This window comes from Scheffersomyces stipitis, chromosome 3 (assembly GCF_000209165.1).
Source record: "Scheffersomyces stipitis CBS 6054 chromosome 3, complete sequence".
Classification (NCBI taxonomy): Eukaryota; Fungi; Ascomycota; class Pichiomycetes; order Serinales; family Debaryomycetaceae; genus Scheffersomyces; species Scheffersomyces stipitis.
In genome coordinates this window covers 1-21,150 of record NC_009043.1, presented here as the reverse complement: position 1 = coordinate 21,150, position 21,150 = coordinate 1, and the positions used below count along the sequence as shown (strand labels likewise).

General features: G+C 39.8%; 4 protein-coding genes across 4 annotated transcripts; 1 reads left to right on the top strand and 3 right to left on the bottom strand. All coding sequences in view use genetic code 12, as the record gives it.

Annotated features, from left to right (window-relative positions):
- Positions 1-4,177: 4,177 nt before the first annotated feature.
- On the bottom strand, positions 4,178-7,336 carry PICST_43205 (hypothetical protein; the record flags this gene model as incomplete). The annotated part of the gene is made up of 2 exons (XM_001383239.1): positions 4,178-4,346; positions 6,273-7,336. Coding segments are annotated over 2 exons (1,233 nt in total), but the record flags the coding sequence as incomplete, so codon positions are not given.
- Positions 7,337-11,858: 4,522 nt separating this feature from the next.
- FMO5 (Cyclopentanone 1,2-monooxygenase (CPMO)) lies at positions 11,859-13,481 on the bottom strand (the record flags this gene model as incomplete). Its single annotated transcript, XM_001383238.1, has 1 exon — positions 11,859-13,481. One exon carries the CDS (start codon positions 13,479-13,481, stop codon positions 11,859-11,861), a length of 1,623 nt encoding a protein of 540 aa, XP_001383275.2.
- Positions 13,482-15,115: 1,634 nt separating this feature from the next.
- On the top strand, positions 15,116-16,645 carry PICST_56902 (predicted protein; the record flags this gene model as incomplete). The annotated part of the gene is made up of 2 exons (XM_001383606.1): positions 15,116-16,072; positions 16,136-16,645. Coding segments are annotated over 2 exons (1,467 nt in total), but the record flags the coding sequence as incomplete, so codon positions are not given.
- Positions 16,646-16,958: 313 nt separating this feature from the next.
- On the bottom strand, positions 16,959-18,152 carry PICST_44235 (predicted protein; the record flags this gene model as incomplete). Its single annotated transcript, XM_001383237.1, has 1 exon — positions 16,959-18,152. One exon carries the CDS (start codon positions 18,150-18,152, stop codon positions 16,959-16,961), a length of 1,194 nt encoding a protein of 397 aa, XP_001383274.2.
- Positions 18,153-21,150: the final 2,998 nt, after the last annotated feature.

The following is a 21,150-nucleotide window of genomic DNA, read 5'->3' as shown; positions in this document are numbered from 1 at the left end:
TGATTATCAGTAGCGATTGTAGTTCGATCTCGTTATGATTTAACGAATATTAATCTGGGATTGTACTTTTAAAGATATTCGGTATCGAAATATAGCAGCTTATTGTCATCTTAGTACTGTAGATCTAAGTAAGTCAATAAATAGATCCTTTTGGATGCACGTTCTTGAGTTTGGTGATACATTCAATATGTAACTCTAATCTTAATTAATGTTTTCAATTAATTGCCCTTCAATTAACATTACGCAATATTGACACCTACTACTGCAAGCGAAGAGCCGACTGTTTTAGTATTGTTATCAATATATTAAACTAGTTCATATATATATATATATGGATGATCCTAGTACAATAACAAATGTTATTGAAACTTCTATAAGAAAACTGGGGAATCAAATTTTAACGTGAAAGAAAAAAAGAAAGGGGAATTATGCAAAATTGACTTTGGTAGTCAACTTTACGAGAACATGTAGCAAAGAAGCATGAAAATCGAAGTGAAAGAAAAATTATTTTGATTGTCTAGAACATCAAAATTGCAATGAAACTGACAACCACGACAGAGATTTGAGAATTTCTTGCCAAAATTCTACCAGCAGAACCTTCATAAGGAGCGATAACTGATGAAGTGGAAGTTGAACCTCCCGTATTAGAGCTGGAGGAATCACCATTATCAATTTGTTCGGGTGTAGACGAAATTTCCGATCCTGAATCAGATCCAGATCCAGAGCCAGAGCCAGAGCCAGAATCAGCGCCAGAGCCAGAGCCAGATCCAGAACCAGAATCAGAGCCAGAATCAGATCCGGAGCCAGAGCCAGAATCAGCGCCAGAACCAGAACCAGAACCAGAATCAGCACCAGACCCAGACCCGGATCCAGATTCAGAACCGGAGCCAGATCCAGAATCAGCACCAGACCCAGATCCAGAACCAGATTCAGAACCGGAGCCAGATCCAGAATCAGCACCAGATCCAGAATCAGCACCAGACCCAGATCCAGAACCAGATTCAGAACCGGAGCCAGATCCAGAATCAGATCCAGACCCAGAATCAGATCCAGACCCAGATCCAGAATCAGAACCGGAGCCAGACCCAGAATCAGAGCTAGACAGAGGAGTGGCATTGGCAGTACTAGTTGATGCAGGCGCTTCGCCGGCTGATTGTGTGATGTCTGTACAAGCTGAGCCGATATGGCAGGTGGTTTGAATAACAGTCACCACAGAGGTGTAAGTATTAATTTCTGTTCCAGTGGCCACGCCAGAATCTGTCGAAGGTTCGGTGGAATTCCAGTATGAACTAAATCCAGGACCAGCTGTCGACTCACCAATGATAGAAGTAGTGGTGTACCACGATCCATCCGAGTCAGTAGATACAATAACATCTCCAGTTCCAGTAGAAACAGATCCATCAGAATTGGTGGTGGTGAAAGTGGTGGTGTACTCGGTGAATTCAGGACCAGTAGATGATCCACTGATAATAGAAGTAGTGGTGTACCACGATCCATCCGAGTCAGTAGATACAATAACATCTCCAGTTCCAGTAGAAACAGATCCATCAGAATTGGTGGTGGTGAAAGTGGTGGTGTACTCGGTGAATTCAGGACCAGTAGATGATCCACTGATAATAGAAGTAGTGGTGTACCACGATCCATCCGAGTCAGTAGATACAATAACATCTCCAGTTCCAGTAGAAACAGATCCATCAGAATTGGTGGTGGTGAAAGTGGTGGTGTACTCGGTGAATTCAGGACCAGTAGATGATCCACTGATGATAGAGGTTGTAGTGTACCACGATCCATCCGAGTCAGTAGATACAATAACATCTCCAGTTCCAGTAGAAACAGATCCATCAGAATTGGTGGTGGTGAAAGTGGTGGTGTACTCGGTGAATTCAGGACCAGTAGACGATTCACTGATGATAGAAGTAGTGGTGTACCACGATCCATCCGAGTCAGTAGATACAATAACATCACCTGTGTCAGTAGAAACAGATCCATCAGAGTTGGTGGTGGTGAAAGTGGTGGTGTACTCAGTGAATTCAGGACCAGTAGATGACACACAATCAGATTCATCTCTACGACAAATAATAAGTGTGCTGGACTCGCTGATGATTGAAGTAGTGGTGTACCACGATCCATCCGAGTCAGTAGATACAATCACATCTCCAGTGTCAGTAGAAACAGATCCATCAGAGTTGGTGGTGGTGAAAGTGGTGGTGTACTCAGTGAATTCAGGACCAGTAGATGATCCACTGATAATAGAAGTAGTGGTGTACCACGATCCATCCGAGTCAGTAGATACAATAACATCTCCAGTTCCAGTAGAAACAGATCCATCAGAATTGGTGGTGGTGAAAGTGGTGGTGTACTCGGTGAATTCAGGACCAGTAGATGATCCACTGATAATAGAAGTAGTGGTGTACCACGATCCATCCGAGTCAGTAGATACAATAACATCTCCAGTTCCAGTAGAAACAGATCCATCAGAATTGGTGGTGGTGAAAGTGGTGGTGTACTCGGTGAATTCAGGACCAGTAGATGATCCACTGATGATAGAGGTTGTAGTGTACCACGATCCATCCGAGTCAGTAGATACAATAACATCTCCAGTGTCAGTAGAAACAGATCCATCAGAGTTGGTGGTGGTGAAAGTGGTGGTGTACTCAGTGAATTCAGGACCACTACTAGACTCGCTGATGATAGACGTAGTGGTGTACCACGATCCATCCGAGTCAGTAGATACAATAACATCACCTGTGTCAGTAGAAACAGATCCATCAGAGTTGGTGGTGGTGAAAGTGGTGGTGTACTCAGTGAATTCAGGACCAGTAGATGATTCACTGATGATAGAAGTAGTGGTGTACCACGATCCATCCGAGTCAGTAGATACAATAACATCACCTGTGTCAGTAGAAACAGATCCATCAGAGTTGGTGGTGGTGAAAGTGGTGGTGTACTCAGTGAACTCAGGACCACTACTAGACTCGCTGATGATAGACGTAGTGGTGTACCACGATCCATCCGAGTCAGTTGAAACAATCACATCTCCTGTGTCAGTAGAAACAGATCCATCAGAGTTGGTGGTGGTGAAAGTGGTGGTGTACTCGGTGAATTCAGGACCAGTAGATGATTCACTGATGATAGAAGTTGTAGTGTACCACGATCCATCCGAGTCAGTAGATACAATAACATCACCTGTGTCAGTAGAAACAGATCCATCAGAATTGGTGGTGGTGAAAGTGGTGGTGTACTCGGTGAATTCAGGACCAGTAGATGATTCACTGATGATAGAAGTTGTAGTGTACCACGATCCATCCGAGTCAGTTGAAACAATCACATCTCCTGTGTCAGTAGAAACAGATCCATCAGAGTTGGTGGTGGTGAAAGTGGTGGTGTACTCAGTGAACTCAGGACCACTACTAGACTCGCTGATGATAGACGTAGTGGTGTACCACGATCCATCCGAGTCAGTAGATACAATAACATCACCTGTGTCAGTAGAAACAGATCCATCAGAGTTGGTGGTGGTGAAAGTGGTGGTGTACTCAGTGAATTCAGGACCAGTAGATGATTCACTGATGATAGAAGTTGTAGTGTACCACGATCCATCCGAGTCAGTTGAAACAATCACATCTCCTGTGTCAGTAGAAACAGATCCATCAGAGTTGGTGGTGGTGAAAGTGGTGGTGTACTCAGTGAACTCAGGACCACTACTAGACTCGCTGATGATAGACGTAGTGGTGTACCACGATCCATCCGAGTCAGTAGATACAATAACATCACCTGTGTCAGTAGAAACAGATCCATCAGAGTTGGTGGTGGTGAAAGTGGTGGTGTACTCAGTGAATTCAGGACCAGTAGATGATTCACTGATGATAGAAGTTGTAGTGTACCACGATCCATCCGAGTCAGTAGATACAATAACATCACCTGTGTCAGTAGAAACAGATCCATCAGAATTGGTGGTGGTGAAAGTGGTGGTGTATTCGGTGAATTCAGGACCAGTAGATGATTCACTGATGATAGAAGTTGTAGTGTACCACGATCCATCCGAGTCAGTAGATACAATAACATCACCTGTGTCAGTAGAAACAGATCCATCAGAGTTGGTGGTGGTGAAAGTGGTGGTGTATTCGGTGAATTGGTTTTCAGAAGATGTTTCAGATGTTTCAGATGATGGGACTTCGGAAGATGAAGTTTCAGAAGACGAACTTTCAGTCGATGAAGTCTCACTCGATGAGGAACTTTCAGAAGACGAACTTTCAGTCGATGAAGTCTCACTCGAAGAGGAACTTTCAGAAGACGAACTTTCAGTCGATGAAGTCTCACTCGAAGAGGAACTTTCAGAAGATGAACTTTCAGAAGATGAACTTTCAGAAGATGGGTAGCTGGTTGGAACTTCAACGATGACGGTGTCAGTACCACCAACAGTGTCTGTTAAAGTCACAGTAGTTGTCTCGGTACCAGTCCAAGTAGAAGTGATGGTGGTTTGGCTGTTGGCTGTAGAAGGAACTTCGACGATGACGGTGTCAGTACCACCAACAGTGTCTGTTAAAGTCACAGTAGTTGTCTCGGTACCGGTCCAAGTAGAAGTGATGGTGGTTTGACTGTTGGCTGTAGAGGGAACTTCGACGATGACGGTGTCAGTACCACCAACAGTGTCTGTTAAAGTCACAGTAGTTGTCTCAGTACCGGTCCAAGTAGAAGTGATGGTGGTTTGACTGTTGGCTGTAGAGGGAACTTCGACGATGACGGTGTCAGTACCGCCTTGGGTGTCTGTTAAAGTCACAGTAGTTGTCTCGGTACCGGTCCAAGTAGAAGTGATGGTGGTTTGACTGTTGGCTGTAGAGGGAACTTCGACAATGACGGTGTCAGTACCACCAACAGTGTCTGTTAAAGTCACAGTAGTTGTCTCAGTACCGGTCCAAGTAGAAGTGATGGTGGTTTGACTGTTGGCTGTAGAGGGAACTTCGACGATGACGGTGTCAGTACCACCAACAGTGTCTGTTAAAGTCACAGTAGTTGTCTCAGTACCGGTCCAAGTAGAAGTGATGGTGGTTTGACTGTTGGCTGTAGAGGGAACTTCGACGATGACGGTGTCAGTACCGCCTTGGGTGTCTGTTAAAGTCACAGTAGTTGTCTCGGTACCAGTCCAAGTAGAAGTGATGGTGGTTTGGCTGTTGGCTGTAGAAGGAACTTCGACGATGACGGTGTCAGTACCACCAACAGTGTCTGTTAAAGTCACAGTAGTTGTCTCGGTACCAGTCCAAGTAGAAGTGATGGTGGTTTGACTGTTGGCTGTAGAGGGAACTTCGACGATGACGGTGTCAGTACCACCAACAGTGTCTGTTAAAGTCACAGTAGTTGTCTCAGTACCGGTCCAAGTAGAAGTGATGGTGGTTTGACTGTTGGCTGTAGAGGGAACTTCGACGATGACGGTGTCAGTACCGCCTTGGGTGTCTGTTAAAGTCACAGTAGTTGTCTCGGTACCGGTCCAAGTAGAAGTGATGGTGGTTTGACTGTTGGCTGTAGAGGGAACTTCGACAATGACGGTGTCAGTACCACCAACAGTGTCTGTTAAAGTCACAGTAGTTGTCTCAGTACCGGTCCAAGTAGAAGTGATGGTGGTTTGACTGTTGGCTGTAGAGGGAACTTCGACGATGACGGTGTCAGTACCACCTTGGGTATCTGTTAAAGTCACAGTAGTTGTCTCAGTACCGGTCCAAGTAGAAGTGATGGTGGTTTCATCGTTGGATGGAACTTCGACGATGACGGTGTCAGTACCGCCTTGGGTATCTGTTAAAGTCACAGTAGTTGTCTCGGTACCAGTCCAAGTAGAAGTGATGGTGGTTTGATCGTTGGATGGAACTTCGACGATGACGGTGTCGGTACCACCTTGGGTATCTGTTAAAGTCACAGTAGTTGTCTCGGTACCAGTCCAAGTAGAAGTGATGGTGGTTTGATCGTTAGATGGAACTTCGACGATGACGGTGTCGGTACCACCTTGGGTATCTGTTAAAGTCACAGTAGTTGTCTCGGTACCAGTCCAAGTAGAAGTGATGGTGGTTTGATCGTTGGATGGAACTTCGACGATGACGGTGTCAGTACCGCCGATAGTATCAGTAACTGTGAGGGTGGTAGTATCAGTACCAGTCCAAGTAGAAGTAACAGTGGTAGTAGGGTTGGAAGCACATCCTGCAGTAATGGTGGAAGTACTGGTAAACCAGGAGTAACTGGTGTCAGTGGAAATGATGATATCATCAACCTCAGTACAAGTAAACCCAGCAGAATTGGTGGAAGTTGCAGTTGTAGTGAACTCAGTAGCACTAGTGCCTGGTGCGGGTGGAAGTAGCTTACATGGTTGACATACCGACGGCACTACGTTTGGAGGAGGACCAGAATAGGTAAGCGCACCGAACGGAACCGAAAGCAAACCAACGTTGTCATCGGTTACAATGGAGAAAAGAGATGGGTTATAGCCTAAACCAATGTTGAAATTCATTGATAACAATCCAGCACCACGAAGTGTCAAAATACCAGTGGTGGTATCGTATGAGTAAGCATTGAGTAAAGGGGGAATGTTAACAAGTGGAATATCTAAACCAATCTTGTTGCCATTACCGAACCCAGCAACATTGTAGGTCTTGGGGGCACTTATGGCAGTTGCTCTGATCGAGGAGGCAGAATCTGCCAAGTAAAAGACCTGGTTGCTATCGATATTCAAAAGGGTATTAGAGAAAAAAATACTTGAATCGTCATTTAAAGTCATACATCCAGTACCAGCAATGTTTGTTGTCTGGGTATACAATTCGTTGTAAAAGCAAATTTGTCCGTTATTGTTAATAGTAAGACCAATTGTACCCAAATTGACAGGACCCGTGGTTCTAGTATTTTGGTAAAAAACCAACAAACCGTTATTGTTCCAAACTGGGGTGGTAATCAGGATGCTGGGGATACCAACAGAACCATCGGCACCTAAATACATTTCACCATTGTTGGTAAATGAGATTCCCACAAGATTGTATGTTGGAGCAAGCAAAGATTGAACAGCATTGAAGGAAATGATACCGTCATTAGTAAGGGACCCCAGCAAAAGAGTCACCTGTAAGGCAAGCAAGGGATTGAGGCCTGTGATGTACAACCCAGACCCTGTACCCACATCAACATTACCTGCAAAAGCTGTAATGACGTTATCAATGATAGACCAATATACCCCATCTTCAATGATGGTATCACCAAGCCCAAGGGAGATAGCGCCACGATCGATAGTGTCTTGTGTGATGGTGACAGCCGTCACTGCGGATATAAAGCTGAACGCCGCAAGAGTGTATTTACTAAGAAGCATCTTGACTGGTTTCTGTATTAGATGGCGACTGACTCAAGCTCTTGGAAAGTTAATTTGGCACTAGAAATTGACTGATATATATATATTTGCAGCTAGACTGATTCTTGAACCAAGTGAACTGAAACGGGTGCAAACAGTTTACAGTGATAATATTGGGATATTTTTTACCAAACAATCAGACACAATTATGGGAGGCTAGAGGCAGCATTAGTTGCAGCTGCAGCTAAAACTGCAGCTACAGTAGAAAGTTGGTGATGTACAAGTGCACCCTTTTGTTAGTCCCCGTAGATCAATTCCACAATATATTTTCTCTGCTTGTAGATTCTTCACAAAAGCACAAGCCAGATTAAAGTGGCAATCTTCACACAATTTCTTGTGATTATCTCCAAGCATTGAAGATCCTGTTTCTGAAATTTCACAAGGCTAGCCTCGGGTAACATTCGGAATCAAGTCATTTCCTCAAATGCATTCATTTCTTGTCCTGAGTTGAAGATGAAGATGTAGATCAATTAGTTTCACAATTTCAACTCCTTATCAATTTGAACTATGTGGCAGGAGCAACTGACATCAGTCTACAACAACTCTTTGCCACTGGTCCCTCTCGGCGTTGCCAACGATCAAAACCTTGATCGTATTCTTGACTAGCCACAGACTTAACTTCAGTCAAAACGGTTGCCCTATGGCTAAAGTGTCCATTTCATCTAATCAGCCTTCACAAACACGCCTGGATGCAACTGGCAAGGCGTGTCCATGTAAGTGTTTGTATTATGGTATAGTCCTGGAAGAAGAAGTAGTTCATTAATTGTTTATTATTTGCGTTGGCTATTATCCACATGAAGAAATATGTCGTTGGCACAAGATTGACATTTTTTCTGTCGCGAAATACGTTCTATGCATGTGGCTGCATTCTCGCTCCTCGTAATTTTATTATGGCAAAAAAAATGATCGAGCTATGGTGATCGTTTGGAGGGCAAATTATTGAATCATATTACTCTACCTTTTCGAGTTTTCTCGTCACTCGTGTCTTTCCTATTGCTTCCAGTCTATGTATAATTGGATGTTTGGATGTATGATTCTGATTTGGACTGAAATGCTCCATATGATAGGTAACTATCCGAAATGTAGAGAAAAGCAGAGAACGCATAAAATTTTACATCGGCCCAACCGAGGCGCTACTAAAATAGCATACATGCTGCTATCAACTAGCGAACATTAGTCAAGGTTCTAAGCCATTCGCTGAAGTTATAAGATTCAAGAGCGTTCACTATCTCTCAACTTTGTGGTAGCGAATTGAAACAGTCAATAAAGGGACCATTTTGTAAGTAAGACTAGACGGCCATTCAAGCATTGATTTACAACAAGACAATGAAATAGGGGAGATTTCCAGATACTGACTGCTTGGCATAGACAGGGTCCTCAGATCTGCTTCTCCACAGGAGCGCTATAAGGAAAAAGAAACAATCAACAAGTCCCTTATTTATGAAACAGAAATCTGTTATAGCTCCAAAAGAGGAAATGACATTTATATACAGTAATCAAAATTCATCAATATGCACTCTTATAAAAGACACATATAGTTAGCGAGCGGTGACAAAGGACGTATGTTCTTGTATATCATGTACAATTAAGCGAAATTTGTGAAACAACAAATATTCTTGAGGAAGCAACTCGGTCATACCACTAAAAGGTAATGTGACACCATTTTTGTCTCCCTCAGGTTTAACCGATTCAATTTCTCAATGGGTACTACTAAATGAAGGCTACTCAGACCGAACTGCACTAGAGAGCCTCACTCACAAGAACTGTCCGTCATATAGATGTTGATCACATATCATATTTTCAAATCTCCAAATTAGTCGAAATAGATGGTTGAGAAATGGCCGTTTTCAGCCTTGAATGTAGACGTACAGAGCCCGCGCCTTCTGGTCTAAACTAAAAGTCTTAGTTTTCGATATGTAGGTTTCAATTCTGAGTGAGGCTCCAGTGTACGCCTACTTCCAAATTGAGTTAATAGCATGACATTACAGACAAACTAGGTAATTACGTGACTTACTAGTTGCTAATACAGAATATCCCAGCTAGGTAATTAATTCAATGAAAAAGGCAACATTGATAACTCCTGATATTCCTAGAAAAATAACTGCGTCAAGTAATGATAATATTCTTTACTAGTATGGCCTACCAAGAGTCCAGGGTAGATACTGAAAGAACTTCTACTTCGAGCAGACTCGGGATATTTTACTTCATGTTTTTAAAGATAGGGAAGACTGACCTTTCCATAATATAGCAGCATAGAAAACTAATTAATATTCCAAGATTGAAAGTAAGTAACTCAAACTACTGTGAATTTCTTTGTATTAGTCACATGACAGTGGGAGTTCTCAATATGGAAATTGGTTCATTTCATGCATGGCTCTAGCAAGTTAATATTCATTGAATTCATATGATAATTCTAATTTTCGCTTCTATTCCACACAGTACGCATGGTAAATTTCATGAAAGGTATAAATTACGTGCCTTGCATAGTCAGGCTATAATGGTGCTCCTAAGTACAGCTTACGCAAGCAGCTTTTGTGAAATCATTCATACAATCTCGTTTGTGAAGTTTTCATTTTTGGAAACACCTCTGTGTGTTTTGATGTGTCTGGTGCTAGCTCACCATTACATTCAAAGACATTATGGCTGTTGTTCGCGTGAAGCTTTTGCACCTAGGTTTACAAATTCGGTCATCGCTTTGAAACGGGCCAATATACCTAGGTACCATTTCATGGGGCTTAACTACTGCTTTTCTATGAGTGCGAAATATAGCATAAGAGATTATGTTTAAATTCTGCAAAGTAGCGGGCCCGAAAAAGCAATGGCGCATTACCGAAACAATAGATTGACAATATGTAGTTCACAAGTAGATGCAGTTTTACCAAGAGTCTATGCATTGGTCTACATGTGAGCTTTTTGGTCTGGTAGGTAATCAATCAACTGGACCTACAAACGAACTTCAAATACTTCAAGCAAGTCTTCTTCTTTTTTTTTTGACACAAACATGGCATCGCTACTTACCAGCATCATAGCAAGTTTCTTCCGTTAAACGCTTGTGTCTTGTTGATATTTAGTTAACACAATTGTTCAATAATTCTTGGCTAAACTCAAAGGAATAATTGTTGAGCAACAACATCTCTTCCTTTCTACTGCTCAATGCACTGGCAACAAGCAATCCAATTGGGTTGCTAATAGAATATGCAAACTAAACGGTTGAAGCTTGGGACTGATGACCTACCGTGGCTTCTGCCATAGTACCCACAACCTTGATATTTGCTCTGGCCATTTTATGTCAAGCAGCTGTTCTGGACTTTGGGTGGGGATTTAACTATTCGACAATGGCTAAGAGAGCTAGATTTGAATACTGGAAGGTTCTGGAACTAAGTTGGTGTTAGAAGTCAATGCTGATTGAATTCAAAAAGATATTAACTATTAATAATATTGTTATTCCAAAGAAAAAGTGGTATTTTGTGTCATTTATACAGGGAGTTTAGGGAATCGGGATTAATTCATAAATTAGTTGCAGATTGTAATGTTGACTCTTAAATCCTCTGTTGGATTAATGGAAATTATGCAGGAACATCTCTTCTTTGGATCTACTCATATTAAACAGAGTTTGGCGCAATGTTCTAAATTCCATACCAAAACAGGGGTCTACCAAAGGTATATATAGCCCCTATTAATACCAACTATTTCCAATATATAATTTAATTTAACTCTTCATTTATACGAAAATTTGGTTCCAGCAGTATATATAAATTAAAGACCTGTATGTTACTACTACTTCCCATTACGGATTATGTTCACGTGTTGTGTCTTGTGACCAAGGACCATGTTACCATACTTTGAATGGCTATAACTAGAACTTTAAAATTTTGTAAGACTCAAAGAATATGAATACTTGGTTAATTGAATGAGCGTAATCGAATGGTACTACTTTTAAAGCGAGTGGAATTTTTTGCAACAATTATATTTTTATAATTTTTTTCGCACTCTTTTCATAAAGACAAGCAGTACTTATTCACAAGTAATTAGAAGACTGATTGAAGTGAGGAAAAGTTTAGATTGCAGAAAAATGGAAACATAGGTAAGCTAATACTGATAACACGATACAGGATTAGCGTAAATGTGTTATTGTCACTCTATGTTGAATTTTATTGTCCTATTGGCCGGGGAAAGTGAGGATTACATTAGATATTCAACGAATGGTGGTAACAAGAAATTAAATTCTAGATTGAGTTATTTAATCATCCATCTTAAAAACATAAGTATTCTGATTATGATGGTTTAAAACTACTCTAAAACTGTGACAGTAAGATATAATTCGTATAAACAATTTTCCTTCAGAGTTGTTATATAGTTTATACTGCTACTGTGCAATTTTGCAATTTCACAATAGCAGCGCAAATAATATGCAGAAGAAAATGATTCAAAACAAGTACTTATTTCAATTCACATAGATTCTAAAAAAAAAAGAAAAAAGGTCTCACCTTACAAAAACGAAGTTTGGATAACCCATATTGGATTCTTTATTAATATCCTTGAAGTAGTTTCCAACTCCACGGACATACAATAAGCATTCTCTTGGTTTGTTGCCATCCCTGTTTGCTCCCATATACCAGCTTCTTGTGTATGGCAAAAGAGTTTGGTTAGCATTATCTTGGATATACTTCCTCCAGCTATTCTGAGCTTCGATGGTTGGGGTGTTGTATTTGAAACCATGTTTAGTGGTGAAATCAATCAACTCTGATATCCAGACTCCTTGTATCAAGGCACAAGTGGGTCCATTACAGAATGCAGTTGGCCCCTGAGGACCATAGAGGAAGTATAGGTTGGGAAACTGACTGATACTCATTCCTAAGTAGGTATATGTTCCATTTTCCCAAGCTTCCGAAATGGTGATACCATTTTTTCCCTTCAAGTCCATCTGATAGAACCCCCCAGTGATGGCGTCAAACCCCGTTGCATATATAATAATGTCAAATTCATAACATGATCCATCCTTAGTTATGAGACCATTTTCAGTTACTTCAGTAATTGGATTTGTGTTGATATCCACAATGTCAACATTTTCCCTATTATAACTTTCAAAATAGGTGGTTTCGAGGCAAGGACGCTTAGTGAAAATGTAGTGTGGTGGTTCATCAGGGACCAAAATCTTCCTTTTTCTAGGGTCTTTAACCCTAACTGAAGATTTCTCCTTCCAGTAGTCCCAAGCTGCTCTATTAGTAGACTTATCAACCATAATATCTTGAAAGTTTCCTAACCAAAATCTAAAGCCACCGTTCTTCCAGCAGTCATCAAACTTCTCCTTGATCTCTTCTGGAGTACAATCCTTCCCCGATCTTGTGTCCGGTTCAAATTCAAATCCTGAAAAAGAGGATGGGATCAGATCATTGAATATTTGATGATATGCCTCCTTTCTTTCCTTTTGTCTAGATATATCAGCTTCTTGAGATTGCATTGGTAAAACCAAGTTTGGAGTTCTCTGGAAAACAACTAATTCTCCAACCTCTTTAGAGATGGATTGAATAACTTGTACCCCTGAAGCTCCAGTACCAATAACAGCAACCTTTTTTCCTTTAACATCAATCCCATCCCATGGCCAATCAGCAGTGTGGAAAGAAGTTCCCTGAAAGGTACCTCTTCCTTCAAGATCAGGATAAGTCTTCTTAGCTGCAAAACCAATACAGAGAATTAAGTGATTACATGTAAATTTCAGCTCAACTCCATTGAGATTTGATTGAGTAGAAACATACCACAAACTTTCTTTATCATTCCAATGACTAGCAGTCACTTCAGTATTCATGGTGAAATAGTCGTACAATTTCAATTTTTCGCCAGCATACTTGAAGTATTTCTGAAGCTCTTTCCAGTCAGGGAACCTTTGGGTGAAAATAAAATCCGATAATACTTCTTTCAACCAAAGTTGGTAAACTGGTGTTTCAGAGTCGACTCTTGCGCCAGGATATCTGTTGTGGTGCCAAACCCCGCCAAAATCAGAACCTCTTTCAAAACCGTGAACATTGAACCCTTTTTCACGAAGCTTGTGCAAAGTGGTCATACCGCCGAATCCCCCTCCAACAACAATTTGATCGTAGTGAATCATAGTTTATAATTATAGTTTGATATTCTTCAAGTTAAATGCTTGTAAGTAGTGAATTCTCAAATATATGTTAAGTTTAATCAGCATAATCTTGTTTATTTATACAATTTCAACTTTTATTGGCCCCACAAATTGGCTTGTGGCATTCAATAATGCCGCTATGAAACTAATAGTAGGTTGCAAAAGATCAATTGATTGCAATAGTTTTGCATATAAAAATCAAGCTGAAGTATATGGATGCCTATTTTCGAAGTTCCAGTGATTTTCCGCTACGATGTACATTGTAAATTGAATAGGGCTCTCTCTATTTTTCAGATAGGATTCTCCACAATTCACGACAAGTGGAGATCTTATGTTGGAATTTGAAACTTCAGAGCCGTTCTTACTCTTGACGGAAAATCCGAATTCGTCATTTACTTCAAAGTGTAGAAAGCTGTTCCGCCTGCATATAGCAATCAAGTCTCGGAACATAGCTGATAGCGGATATGAAAACCCAATGGAAAAACTCAATTAGGCATTCTGCTACATACAGGCTTTTGTTGAATATGTTGAGCAATGAAGAGGGTCTCCACATTTGGCCAGTTAAGGAAAGAATTGTCCTACATTATTAATGCCATCATGATTTGGTTATAGCCGAAAAGAATATTTGCCTCAAAGATAGCCGTAACCCGTCCGCGTTGTTTCAAAAGAGAAGCCATGGTAGTTCCAAGACCGAGCCGATCGAAAAGATATCTACTATCAATCGAATAGCAAATCGTATCCTTATTTCTACTGCAAAAGGTTACAAATGCTGTAACTCCCCATTCTCGCGGAGCTACCGTTGTACTTTCATGTGGACTATTTGAACCCTATCAAAGGATGATGAAACCTTCTTGTAGTCTACTAACCATCAGCGCCGTAATTGCAATGCGGATGATTTGTTAAGTTTCTTTTTTTCTTTCACCAGTGCCCCTCAGAAACATCTCTAATTACAGTTTACCCCACAAAGTGTGGGCTGACGTAATCAAAACATGCATACTCCGCTAGTCTATCAAGATGCCCGATTTAAAAATGTTCGATTATCTGTTCATTTCATTATAGATCACAACGTTTGAAGTTGTCAAACACTAATGAGTTTAAGCATGACAGAAACCAAATGGACCAATATAATGACGTCACCACTGGCGTTGAAGTCGAGGAAGAAAGTAACCACAGCTTGCGATTACTGCAAGAAGAGAAAGTTCAAATGTGGAGGAAAATCTCCCTGTGAGTTATGCAGCAAGAGGAATATCGAATGTAAATTCTCATTTGCAGATAGAAGAGTTGGGAATGGATTGAAAAGGGCCAAAGTTTGTAATGTTAGCATTCAAGCACCCACTTTTCAAAGTTCCAAAGAGATCGAAGTGAAAAGTACCAACTATTCGAAATCTCTCGAATTCTCACAAAAATCTGCATTTTCTCACCTATTGTCATCATTCCAAAAAAAAATCAACAACACAGATCAATCAAAACTTCCCCACTCATGGAACCAGGATGATGTTTGCAGTAAAGACTTGAACAACTTCGTCTCTAGTTATAAATCTAGAAATTTACATGATGAGATTAGTCAGATCGAAAAAGTTCCCGACTATGGATCAATTATCAAATTTTCATTCAAAATGGATAATTCACAGTATATTGGTGAAAGTAGTCCACTTTCTCTACTATTTGAGTCCAGATTTATATTTCTTAGTACAATTGGTAATTGTGAATTTATTTTCGATGTAAAGGACATGTGCTACGTTGATGAACAGGCTAGTGTTAAGAATGTGACGCCTCTTCAATTACCAAAGCGGGAATACTGTAACATCTTGATTAAATACTTTGAGGTAAATATTAATCAAACTTGGTACGTTTTTGATATGGATTATCTCAGATCGAACATAGTTGACTACATCTATGATAATCCAATTGGAGCAACTACTGAGAAAATGTGTTTGTTGCATTTAGTTCTAGCATTAGGATTCTTATTTGCTGAAGGGGCCAAGAGCGATATTATTGACGAATTGGAGAGATATTCTGTTAATTCAGAATCATTCTTTCAAAGCGGCTATAGTCTTATGAAATTGTCTATCGACGATGGAAAATTTTGGATGATAGAAGCAAACTTCTTGATTTACTTTTATTATCAATCTACTTATAAGCGGAGTTCCTCGTGGTTGACATTAGGGAATGCAATAAGAAATGCCCAAGCATTAGGCTTACACCGGAAGAATATTAATGAATCATTCAAAGACAACTCCTACATAAACCATAGAAGGAAACTTTGGTTGAGCTTGTTTGTTTGCGATAGGATATCATCAATTCTACTGGGTAGACCACTCATTATAAATGATTACGATTGGGATGATTTCGAGAGCGACTATCTCAATGATCCTAACTGCAAAATCGAGCAGAAGCACCGTTTGAAAGGTTTATTTGAAGTTGGAAAATCAGCCAAGGTAAATGGAAAGATCGTCCATAGTCTTTATTATGAAGAGATGATGAAAACTTCCGAGGCAGAGAAATTGACTACAGAACTAAACTTGCTAATTCTGCAACTACCCGAAGACCTCAGAACCAGTAATATATTGAAAGTAGATGATGAGGCAAAAACCGAGAGCGGCGTCGGTCTGGAAGCCAAATTGTTTGAGCTTCAGAATAGTTCTAAATGGTCCGATGATTATGTTGTATTGCTAGTTCATCAATCCCACTTGTACGGGAGAATGTTACTTGGAAAAACTTTCCTAGTTAATATTGCTTTCAAGAATACAGATTCAAAGAGATGTAACGATTCATTTTGGAAGAGAATCAAGGAGATGAATGCAATGCAGAATTTCTTAACTTCTAGCATACAAGCATCTGTGCTTACTATTAAATTAACTTTCCATTATTTGAAAAACCACAAATATCCCAGAGTTGAGCTGTACACAACTGTCCATTGTTGCTTTATGGCTTCATTGATATTGGGTCTCTCTATTCTCCATAGAAGAATTGATGTTGATTACAGTGATAGTTATTCAATCCTGTTTTTAAGAGAAATGCTAAATGTTGGGACCTACATAACGAAATATTATGGTCGTTTGAGTCCTGTGTCAGAGAAATTCTCTGATATATTAACAAAAATGAAATGTTCAATAGAAAAAACGTTCGAAACTGTAGATGATTCGAACGAACTATTCCTTGAATTTGACAACCCCATAACTTCCACTCAAAACAATGAAGCGAAATCTACGAAGAATGCAACAGTTGATATGAATATTGAGACATACATTGAAGAATTATTCGGTGATCCTATTCCTGATTTTCATGGAGATTTGTCAATAACAGATACTGACATTAGTGAGCATTCTTTGCAGAACCCACTACATTTCTTAAATGAATATTGACTATTGTAAGTAAAATTTAGAACTTATATATATACTACACGATATTGAATTAATAATCATAATAAAAATAAATCAAATAAAAATTAAGACCAAATTATTTCAAATTGTCATAAACAGCTTTTTCTAAGACATAATTTGTTTCACTAGATGGATCACCATATGGGAATACTTGTGTCGCATAGAAGCCTCCCAATTTGCTCTTCAAATCTATCCAAAGGTAGCAATTTGAAACACCACACCACCAAAGAGATCCACTCTTTCTTCCAGTGTGGAAATCAGAACCATTTCTACAGAATCCTAAACTCCAAGAGCAGTCTGGAGGAAATACAATTGGACCACACAAGTTCTCTTGAAAAGCATCCAAGTTCTTAATTGTAGTGCCTTTAGGCAAATTGTTCTGAACTGCAATTTCCCAGAGTTGTTCACTAATAAGCTGAACACCTTCTTCCGTTTTACCCTTGTTTAACCAAATTCTAATAAACTTGAGGTAGTCGTCAACAGTACCAAACAATCCATGTCCTGCCATATCAATTTTGGATTCACGAGGATATTGGAGATCAAAGACTTTCATACGATTGTCATCTCGAACGTGTATAAGCATAAGATTCTTTTCAGATTTGGTCACTTTGAAAGTGGTGTTGTTCATCTTGGCTGGTTCTAGTATGTTGATCCTAATGAATTCCCCTAGGGAAAGACCCGTAACTTCTTCTAAAACCAATCCAGCCCAATCTAAACCCATACCATAGCTCCAATCAGTTCCTGGCTCAAAAGTAAGATAAGTTGCATCAAATGTGGAGGTGTCGCTGCCAAATAAATTTGGTTGCCCAGTACTTAATAGGGTTTCAAGATAATCCTTGTTAGTGAAACTGTAAGCGAAACCTGCTGTGTGTGTCAATAATTGTCGGAGAGTTGCCTTCTTTTTTGGCTTTGAAAAAGCTTTATCACCGTTTCCACCTTTAAAAATTGCAACAGAAGCAAACCTAGGTAGGTATTTCTCAACTGGAGTGTCCAAGTCAACCAAATTACGATCAACTAATTGAAGAATAGCCAATGTCGAAATTGGCTTTGTAGCCGATAACATGGCAAATTTGGAATCGTTGTTAACAGAGTCCTTTGTTTCCAGGTTGAGATATCCAGAATGATTCAAGTAGACGGTTTCTTTCTCATTTGTAACACCATAAATAATCCCCGGAGCATGAGTTTTATTATCTAAACTCGTTCCATTCTGAAGAATGGGATCAAGTTCCTTTTTCAAAAGCTGTCTAGAAGAGATAGTTGTATACGGCATATTGGCTTGCTGTAGCATCAATTTGAAGTTGGAATTAGATTTGGGCTTCTTGCAGTATTTTCTTGCGCATTATATAGTTCCATCATAAGAAGATAACCCCAGATTTCAGGTATCAATGTAAAGGACCTTTCCTAGGCAGTGGAACATTCATATGGGTAACCTTTCTTATCCCGCTTCCAAATAAATGGATTGATTTTCCGTCAAGAAAAGTGTCACTGCGGAAAATCCGAAAAAATTTTTGGCTGCGAACTGGATTAAGATTTTCCATTTTAATCTGCAGTACATAGACATTATTTTAGAGGGGAACGATGTTTACATTTTGGCATATGCAATAAGACGTTGTCTACCTAAGGATGCATATTGCTGCACAGAAAATTCATGATCTCAAGATCCGTTGACGGGAAATCCATTCATTAATTTGAGGAAGTAGATTCAAATTAACAGTGACAGGGGTACCACACACCTCGCACATACAGAGACTTCACGGAATTGTCCTAATCGGTAATAATATGTAAATTACTAGCAAACTGTAACATTGACGTTAACGAGGCGCCTAATCTTAAATCCTTTCATAGCTGTCTATTTTTTCCCATAAATGAACCTAGGTGGCTCGTTGTTTGTTCCGATTGATGAACCAAGAGATGGCTAGTCGCTTAACATACGTTAAGTTGCAAGTAAGAGTCAATCGTGAAAAGTTTTTACTAGTTTCCGACTGTCCAATGGGATCCTTTTAATCAGAGTATAATTCCAAGACCACCTTAGGTAGGAATGTAATGAACATTCTCTGACGATACTTTTAAATGATGTATGATTAATGTCGTACGAGATTACACACTCGCTGGAGTAGTTTGCATTGAAGAACATGGCAGGCTCCGCCTTAACGATTGAGGGCTCGACCAAATATGCTCATCGGTAGAGACGAGATTGGAATTTTCACATTTGATATCTACTTTACTGAAATCGTCTAGAGCATCTTCAAAGTTCTGGTCCAGGTCCAGGTCCAGGTTCAGATCCAGATCCAAAGTTATTGGATTATGACTTGAATAGCCTGGTGCTTGAGTACTCATTCTACTTTTAGTATACGATAATAACTAATTTGAACACTGGAAAGTCTGGAGGATGATTTTGAAGTTTTAACTAAAGTCGCCACTGTGTCCTTCAATTATAAAAGAGATTGATTGTTAATAAAAAAATAAAGCAGAAAAGTGGGAATTTGGGCCATTTATACAAAGAGTTTAGGGTTTATCCTAATCAGGAAAAATTCATAAATTACTTGCAGGCCGTAACTATAGCGTGATCGAGGTGTTAAATCTTAAATCCTTTCTTGGAATAATTTAATTGTTCCGGTTGATGACACCCAGAGGAGGCTAGTCGCTAAATTTTAAATATGCGGCCCATCGCCAGGCGAGAGTCCATCGTGATATATTTTCACTGGATTCTGACTATTCCAATGTAATTCTCTTAATCAGAATATACGTCTATATTCGCCTTAGGTACGACCAACCATCACAATTACGCCATATGGTGAACATTGTTACTAATTTATAAATATGGTAAATGTCGTGCTGTCACGTCATTTTGGCGACATTTGTGTTGCAATATTTACGTGTTATACCATGTGACAGAGGATGATGTATCCTTATTTCAAATGGTTATAATTAGAGCATTAGAATTTTGTAACACTTGAAGATGATGAATCCTTACTTAATTGAATGAAGGTAATCGAATGGTACTACTTTTAGGACAGGTGCAATTTTTGGCAGCAATTAGTATTTTTGTAGTATTTTTCGCATTCTTTTCAGAAAGACAATCAGTACAAGTATACAAGAAAATTGAGAGAAGTAATAAAGGTAAGGGAAAAGTTAAGATTGTAAGAATATGGATATTTAATGTTAGTTATTGTGGATATCATGATGTAGGATTAATGTGAAAGTGATATTGTATTATATTGGGTTGTATTATATTGAGTTGTTGTGAATTTGGAGGGAGGATTATCCATTTAGAATCACATGACTAGAATTGATTGACAGAGAGTTATGTGCAGTCAATATAGACGTGGATACAAATATAGGCGCATTTGATGTGCGTGTATCACCAAAATGAGATCTGAGAGGTATAAAAGAGAGGCGAGATCCCCAAAGATTGAAAAAATTATTAAAGTTTATAATTAAACAAAGTATGGTTCATTTGAAGGGGGATATTCTTGATTTTTAGGGAATAACATAATATAAGAAGATATAAGGTATGAACAATTCATAGTCCTCAATAGCTGGACATTCCTAGGGTCCATGTTATCTCATTTTCATAAGTATTGCGGTATTCTATGCGAGGAAGGAATGTGAGCGACCTGTACCGATTCGCGGAAAAAGCGTCTTTCACGTGACCTGACAAGATTCGTATCTATTGCTGCAGCGGAGATATGGTTAGATCAGTTCGACCAGCAGTCCTGTATGGAACAGACCCAAATAGGACATTTGTAACGTGACCAAGGATATGTGATATTAGGATTGTTGCACGGGCAGGACATAACGTGACCACTGATTCGAGATATTGGTTGAGGCACGGAAGTTTAGTGAGGCGACCCAAATAGGCCATAACGTGACCAAAGGCGTGTGAGTTAATAGTTGCGGCACGGATGTATAATAGCGGCACGGGTCTTGCGGTATGGATCTTTTCACGTCTTGCGGTATGGATCTTTTTCACGTCTTGCGGTATGGATCTTTTCACGTCTTGCGGTATGGATCTTTTCACGTCTTGCGGTATGGATCTTTTCACGTCTTGCGGTATGGATCTTTTCACGTCTTGCGGTATGGATCTTTTCACGTCTTGCGGTATGGATCTTTTCACGTCTTGCGGTATGGATCTTTTCACGTCTTGCGGTATGGATCTTTTCACGTCTTGCGGTATGGATCTTTTCACGTCTTGCGGTATGGATCTTTTCACGTCTTGCGGTATGGATCTTTTCACGTCTTGCGGTATGGATCTTTTCACGTCTTGC